Source organism: Bidens hawaiensis, unplaced genomic scaffold (assembly GCF_021521415.1).
Source record: "Bidens hawaiensis isolate Kalapana, Puna unplaced genomic scaffold, B.hawaiensis_p1.1 tig00012136_1, whole genome shotgun sequence".
Classification (NCBI taxonomy): domain Eukaryota; kingdom Viridiplantae; phylum Streptophyta; class Magnoliopsida; order Asterales; family Asteraceae; genus Bidens; species Bidens hawaiensis.
Window position 1 is genome coordinate 798,688 of NW_027491976.1, and position 8,568 is coordinate 807,255.

Sequence of the window (8,568 nt, forward strand, 5' to 3'; positions counted from 1 at the left end):
TTTTGGTGTTATAGTATTTTTCTTAAACAAGCAAACATATCCCCAAGAAGTAAAGTACTTCCTAACCTCTTATCTTGCTATGATTGACAAAAATACCCCTCCATTTTCTGTTTCACTATATTCATAAAACAATAACTTAAAAAATCTACTCATTTTATTATCACAACCCCCCAAACATATTCACTTCAACATATCTATCTATCTTCCCTATGATACAAATATCTTGAACCAGATTACTATAGATTCTTAATAATCAAACCAATACAAACATGGGATGTCTGACACCACTATTCAGACCTGTAATTCTCACCACTCCCAATTTCACTTCCACTTCGTTTCCTTCGGTTTCCCCCAACTCACAAAACTCGTGTTGTCGAATCACCACCAGATTTCCAAATCTGGGTATTCGAATACAAGATCATAATCGACCCAATTGCTATAATCAAGAAGATGCATCGTCTATGGGTAATGAACATGAGACCCATCAAGATGCTATCCTCAAGCTCATTTCAGGTCATTGTTTTAAGACTTTTGTATATTATTATTGTTTGATGATTGTTGGGATTGATCATAAAAATTAAAAACTTTGGGTTTTTTGTTAAATATAAAGGGGTTAAAGATAATTTTCTTTAGAACTGTGTGTTTATTAATAAAATAATTTGGCTTCTTAATGTTCATTATTAACATTGGGGATTTACAGTATGTGAGAATATGAGATTAGAGTCTTAAGACAGAGTGTTTGCTGGTGGCGGCGAACTTGAATTCACGTGCCCTGGCTGAGCTGGAAAAAATATGCCGTTTAGACTTTAACGAACTAAGGGGGTGTTTGGCCTGGCTTTTATTTTTTTTGCTTATGCTTATATTTTAAAGTAGCTTATAGCTTATTTTCTATTATTTGATAAGCTCTTTTTAAGTGTTTGAATTAGCTTATATTATACAAGTTATTATGCATCTTAATAAGTTGTTAATCCACCATTCTTTAATTTGTTAAGAGTAATAAGTTGATTCAACAATTACTAATCCACCACCATTTGAGGACAAATGAGTAACTTACACTCTTACACAAATAAGCTTCTTCAAATAAGCTAGAAAACGATATTCAAATAAGCTTCTTCAAGTTAGCTTATATAAGCTAATAAACATAAGCTTAAAAAGCTAAACCAAACACCAAGTTAAGCTTATTTTGTTTTTTTAAGCTAAAAAAGCTAGGCCAAACACCCCCTAAATAATGTAAACTATTTTTTTTTAAACGATGATTAGAGTTATAGCGATAAATATAACAACCAGAAAAATCATGGTATTGGAATTAGTTTATCACAGCAATTAGTAGGCTTATAAGCGTTTGGGTATTCTAAAAATATATATAATATCAGGAATTTTTTAGAATTTTTGTGCCCCCGGAAAAAGCGTGTCCTAGCCGTGCGTCCGCATTGCCCCTCCTTGGGGCCGCCCCCAGTATTTTTCCATACATGGGAGGAACCAGGGAAGGGTCAAGGGGGTCCGTTTACCCTCTGGTCACCAGAATTTGTCAATTTTTTAATATATAAAAGCCAAATATAATTTTAGAAAAACATGACTTAGACCAGTTAATTGTATTCGAAACATAATAGAACCTTGTGTGTTGACCCTCTGACTAAGAAGTTTTGTTTCCGTCGCTACATGTTAATATTACCAATATTGATATATGTATGATTCAGAAATTTCAAAGGTTGAAGGGAGAATGGGAAGAACTACCACCATGATCCTTGGAGGAACAGCTACTAATGACTCAACCTATGATGCGCTCAGTCTCACTAAAATGGTAGTGATTATATTTTGGCTCATTTTCAATTTGAAATTTCTGTTTAAGCTATACTAACCATTTGTACACAAGTATCATGATTTATGAATACATGATCATGTTGCTTACATCGTATATTCGTATAGGCTTATGACTTACATAGAAGCAGATGAATTAGGTCATTGTGATATTGTGGTTTTAATAATTTGATGATTGTGACTTTCTTTTCAAATGGTTTAAGTATTGTGATTTGTTAATGAATTATCTCCGGGGTCCAAAGTTGCATCATTTCAAAAGTAAAGCATGTGCATTTAAATCTTAGAGCATGTTTGGGATTGAGTTTGGAAAATGCTTATTGGCTTATTGGTGTTTTCAAAAAGCCAACAAGTTAAAATGTGTTTGGCAGTCTCGAAAATCCTTTTTATTTTAGCTTTTTGAAAGGGTTAAAAAGCAGTTTTCTAAAAGCCTCAAATTCTGGCTTTTCAAAATGGCTTTTTGAAAAAGGCAATAAGCATTTTTTAAACTCAATCCCAAACATGCTCTTAAATATGAAAATTAAGATAACTCATTTGACTACAAACACAAATCAGTTAAGCGGTTCAGCCCTTTGAACTGTTTGTAAGTTGTAAGTTGTAACTTAGCTATCAAATGATTTGTACGACAGGTATACATCTACCCTGCTGCTCGAGGTTTTACAGCCATTGGATCAGGAGGTGATGATTTTGTGCAATCCATGGTAGTTGCTGTTGAGTCAGTAGTTCAACATCCAATTCCGCAAGTAAGTCTATCGTCTTTTTTCTGTAACTTTACAAAGTTTCTGGAAATTCGACAATGTTGCAACTTGCAACGTTTATATTAAAGAAAGATATGCTCAATTTATATTAAAAAAAAACAAAATGAAAATGTATAAAAACAGGAAAACAATCATTCTAAGTTAGTTTTGTGACGCAATTTGAATAAACTTTTATCGGGACAGGGCAAGGTGAAGCAGAAATTATCATCAGGTGGGAAATACGTGTCTGTGAACATTGGACCTGTTCAAATTGTTTCTAGTAAACAGGTATAATGCACGATTGTGACTATCATCATGTTTTATATAGTCGGTTCCATATAATGCAAGAATATATAAAAGATTTGATGAAAAGCGGAATGCTCTTTCTTTTCCAGGTTCAAGCTGTATACTATGCTATGAAACGAGATGATAGAATGAGATATTTCCTGTAGTCATTGTATCTATTATTTTTGGTAATCGCGACGAATACCAAAAACTGTAATTAGTAACTAAATTGTTAGCAAAGAAATGTTTTTACTTTTGTACTTGTACTCTGTTGTAAAATGATCATCAAATGTTATTCTGTATATTAGATTACATGTAAAAATAAGGGAGAAATTATTAATTTACATCAATTATCTGAAGAAACCAAGGATCTTCAATGAAAATACAACCAACTGGTGCAAGAGAACAAGTAGCCATCAGAGTATGAAAAGTTCACAGGTTAGTTCATCACAACCCCATGGCCCATGGACGCCTGCAGACATTGTTGCAAAAATCGCTAGTCGGTGGTCGGGCGGTGGGGTGGGGAATCGGGATTAGTCGAGATTAATCGGATCAGACTTTAATGTATATTTTTCAGTTTTATACACATTTTTTATATGTAATTTTCAGTTTTATACATACACAAACATATTTTGGCCAGAAATTGGCTGGAATTTTGCTGGAAACTGCTAGTTTTTGATGCAATCTCGCCGAAAATAGTTGATTTGGGTCTGAATCTCGCTAGAAACCACTGATTTTTGTCGGAATCTCGTCGAAAATCGTCGATTTTGGCCGGATTTGACTGTTAACCGATTAATTTGCCGACTAGCCCAAAATTAACCTAGTCGGGATTTTTGCAACACTGCCTGCAGGTGATGTGGCAAGCCCGTGGAAGGGGTGTGGGCTGGAGGAGACCGTTTGTGAGGGAGAGACCCATGCAGGTGTAGTTCATTGGCGGGGTCAGACGAGGGGGTGAAGCTAGAGACAGGTTGGTTCTTTTTTTCTTTTACTCCAAATGTTGACACTTCCGTCTACGGTTTTCTTAGATCTTTGGGCCACTGTGACGTAAGCTGTTACGTCCACGGTGTTTTCCAAATCATCTAAACACACGAACACCTAAATTGAATTTGTTTTTGTTAACAGTAGGGATATATAATACAAACATAAAGAGAAATTTATGCCAATTTGGTGGTGAAAATTATCACGGTTGCACAAAATGTTTTTAAAAACTATACATAGCTAAAAAAATTTGTATAAGCTTAAGATTAATAGGTTATTTTGTTTTTTTATAGTGTAAAAGTGGGTTGTTTATATTTTCTAGAGATATTATTGTTAATAATTTTGTTTACATAACGAATTCTAACTAAACTTCTACCTAAAATTTCATTCAAAAAAATATAAGTACACAACATACAATTTGTATAATGCATTTACAAACAATGATTAAGATTCACGTTCAAAATTCAAACTGAACATGACCATACAACTCGTACGGCAAACAATATGATTCATATGCTACATAATACGACTCGTATGAATATACATACGATTTGGACGCTTATTGTGATTGACTGTTTCGATTTTCGAACATATTGTTAGAATTATTTTGTTAATATGATTCGTATGACAACACATGACAAGAGACCAATGTCCAGAATACAAGGGTGGTGTCTATTTAGCAACTCTCATGGTAAAAGAAATCATTAAATATTGATATACTTTAAAACTTTAAAAGTCAAAGTCAATCTACCAAAATCAACACTATATATTGCTACATTTATTTCAAATTCGTCACCTATAGAAAACCAATCAATTATCTATTGATTTTAATTTTTAAATCATTACTTTTCAACGCTATATTCAATCTCTTTATGTACATGATGCAGTAAATAAAATCTCCCATGTTTTAAGATCAAAACAAAATCAAACTTTTTTAACGAATTTCTTGTTTTGTATGTCACCACACTTATTAAATCGGAGAGCCTCGTTACCCGAACTCTATCCAGACTACGTTGTCTAAACCAAGTTAACACTGACTCAGAGTTTAGCCTTTTCACAAAAATAAATGGCAAGAAGTAAAATGAAAATACAAAACATCTCTATAAAACATTACTCCTGATAACATACGTTACAAAATCTTAGTCAACAAATATACCTTAACAATAGTATAATATTTAATAAAAGTAACATATCATATAAAAAAGTTTTCAAAACCGTGTGGACCCATTTGGGGTCTTCCTCCAGGAATAAAGTTAACCCGCCTGGGTTAAACGTGGACCACATTAAGGAGTCGTGGCCCAGACCGAATACTAAGAAGTTGCAAGGCGAGATTTGTTTTAAAACGTTAAAGGAGATATTAATTTCCGGTAATGATTGTTGTGGGACGGTTTTGGAGGTGGCGTAGTGGAGGATGGGGCGGAGTTGGATTGGTGTGTCTGAGGATTGGAAGTTGTTGAGGTTGCCGGAGCATACGAGGTTGTTGGTGATGGTGGTGGTGTCGAGGAAGGTGTAGATGATGACGGTGGCGGCGATGAGGGCGAGGAGAGAGAACGTGACGGAGATTTTCCGGTCGGGGAAGAGGCGTGAATTCATGGTTTTGTGTTTGGTTTGGTTTTATTTGGTTGAGATGTTTTGGTTGGGGAGAAAAACACGAGTGGTTATGGTTATTGTTTGGGGTTTGTGGATGCGTTGAAATGTTAATGTTAATGATAATGATAATGATAATGATGATGATGTGTTACGTGTTATGCGTATATTAGTGGGATAGTGGAGTGATGTGAAAGCTTTATTGACTAATATACACCGGGTGATAATAAAGATAATAAATGATAATTAATTCTTCTTTTAACTTTTTTAAGTAAATATTTGTTAATAACATCAATAAAATTTTAGCAACATAAAAGCTTTTTTTTTTTACCCGGAATAGATCAAATTAGGAGAGATCTCATGGAAGAAATGTTGTGCCTTTGATGTATAGGCGGGGATGCTTTTTGGGGGTGGGGGGCTGTGTTTTTTTTCTTTTTCATCCTTTTCGTTAGCTTCTTACTATGCTGTTTTGATGGTTAATAAAGCTCTTTTTGTCGTTCAAAATAATAATAATAATAACATCAATAAAATGATTCAACTAGTAAGACAGGGAAATTTGAATGACAACTCTGATGCTATTGAAAACAAAATTATTGTTTTTTGACGTCAATAAGTCATTGTGTATGACCCGCTGAACTTATTTCGGAAACGTGGTAGCGTCGGGGCAAGAGGCCCAAATGTATCGACAACAAAAGATACTAAGACGTGTTAATTCTCGACAGAAGCCTTCATTTTATGTTAAATAATATTTTACTTTAAAAGTTATTCACTAGAGATAGTAATTGGTAAATGAATATAACAAAGAAAACAAATAAACGTATCAAGTAATAATATCCTCTCACTCATGGAGTATCGTCTACGAAGTATGAGATAAAATGGTAAGATGGGAAAAAAACATTCTGTATCACAGAAGATATAGATTTAAAGTAGTTACTTTTTCACCAATAGATGATAGAAACACAAAATTATAAAAGGATGTCTAGGGAAAATATAAAAAAATGAAAAAGCTCACGTTTGGGTCCGAATCTTGGCAATCTTTTATTGGTCTTGTTGTTTTGTCGGAAAGTGTCAAATTTATGAATTGTGTGAACATGTGGCATTATATATTTTGGCTATGTCAATGTATAAATTTAATTTAAAAGTCTCAAAACGTTACTTTCATCGAGAAGCCCCTAATAGAAAGTCGTGTCTTAGATAGTTAGATTATTTCAAATGTAGATAAAAAGACTAGTTACATAAATCATTCAGTGATCATTTACGCAGTTCTATTTAATAAACAATAAGGCTAATAGGAGTGGAGTTGAGATAGGAGATTGAGATGATCCACGTTGTAAAATGCCAAATTCAAAGTTGGATGACCAGGGTTGTCATATTGAGCGAAATGAAAATTTATAAAGTGGAGAGGAGAGATCGTGATGAAGAGGAGGGAAATAATCGGAAATAATGTTATGTGCCATAGCTACCACTAAAAAAGTTATCCGGAAAAAAACATAACAATGTCATTTACACTGCGTGACTAAAACTTTTATGGTCGCTATTTGCTTATATTAAGATTTATATAATTAATAATTTACACTTATGATCACTTTTATATTTACATAAATAATAAATATAACAATAAAATGGTTGTCACTCACAATTATATCATTGCATTTATTAATATTGTTTTAAAAAGTAAATATATTATCTTTCAACAACAAAGGCGTGTGGAAACACAATATCATCCTAATAAATGGAACATCCTTTTGCCCGAGAAATAAAACATGGTGACTTAGCCCGCCAATCAAAGAAGAAAGTCAACTGGGGAAAACACTTCGACTCAACCCGAAAGTAACAAAATACTCAAGGCATGACTTCAACCCACAACTCTTATAACAATTAATGGTGTTAGCACTTGACCATCAGAACAAGCATATATTTATGTATTACAAAATCCAGATTTATATTGTATTGATTTTTATTTATTTGAGTATAGTGAACCGAAAATTACCGTTGTAATTTTCCCAAACGCTAACCCTAACTAATAATTCTACGTCGTTCCTAAATCCTAACTCATTTTGTTGATTTAACAATTGTTATAATTTATAAACAATGTTTTAATTCTGGTAGATGAAACCTGTTCACCTATAATGATGGCTTGGCACTTTTTAAGTGAAATTTAAGTGAACAATTAAAAGTTTAAAACATTTAAAGAAATGTCATGATACTGCTGCATCTATAGCCGATCAAACTCTATTTAGAAAAAAAAAAAATTTCACCCCTTTAATAGTATTTTCTCTCTTTTCATTTATTACTAGAGTATACTATTTTTACAGAAGTGTATACTATTTTTTTTCTTTTTCATATAAAAGATCATGAGTCATGACATACTCACCAGTGAATTTGATCTTATATTACTAATAATGACATGAAATTATATGATACAATAGTTTTCTAGAAACATTTCCTTACGTTGTTATATATGACTCTTAATATTTCATAAACTCATATCTCAACTGTGTATATATGTTTAATCATTAAAAAAATCACATCTCAATTGTGTTTAATCACTCAAAAACCCTTTAAATGATAATGAGGAAGGTGTTCTCATAAACTCTTGATTAGACCCGCTATATTGGGTGACACTCCTACAAGGCTACAAGTCCTACTAACTAGTCCTACTAACTAGTGGCGGATTAATGTTTTTTTTTTTTTTTTTTTTGTTAATAGATTCTACTTTTTGTTTAAAATTTTCAAATTTTTTTTTGTCGGTTGTTGTTCGGGTTAAATTGAGACAAGGAACATAACAAAAAAAAAGCAATATCATAGTAAAATTTTCTTTTCACTCATCACCACATGAATGGGTGAAAATGGCCAATGATCTCTAGTTCAATTGGTTAGAGCGAAACACCAAAATACTTCAATTTAAAATTGAATAGGTTTTGGGTTCAAGTCACACCTATAGAGTTGGGTTTCCTCCTAAGAATGAAATGAGATGATCAGGTGGGTTAGTGACCCGTCAGTAATCCGAGCTGACCATTCAAAAAAAATAAGAATTGGTCAAAATGGGTAGGGTTGATACATAAACCCTTTCTTTCAAATTATCAACTTTATGCTTCTTTCGACCAATCACTTTGTTTAGCTATTTTCTGATTAACCCGTTTGAGATAAAACCAAGATCCACACC

At 33.0% G+C, this 8,568-nt stretch overlaps 1 protein-coding gene across 1 annotated transcript; it reads left to right on the forward strand.

Moving 5' to 3' along the window:
- Positions 1–201: 201 nt before the first annotated feature.
- LOC143540065 (uncharacterized) lies at positions 202–3,198 on the forward strand. The gene is made up of 5 exons (XM_077033223.1): positions 202–513; positions 1,698–1,801; positions 2,445–2,558; positions 2,757–2,840; positions 2,948–3,198. Exons 1-5 carry the CDS (start codon positions 270–272, stop codon positions 3,002–3,004), a joined length of 603 nt encoding a protein of 200 aa, XP_076889338.1. The 5' UTR covers positions 202–269; the 3' UTR covers positions 3,005–3,198.
- Positions 3,199–8,568: the final 5,370 nt, after the last annotated feature.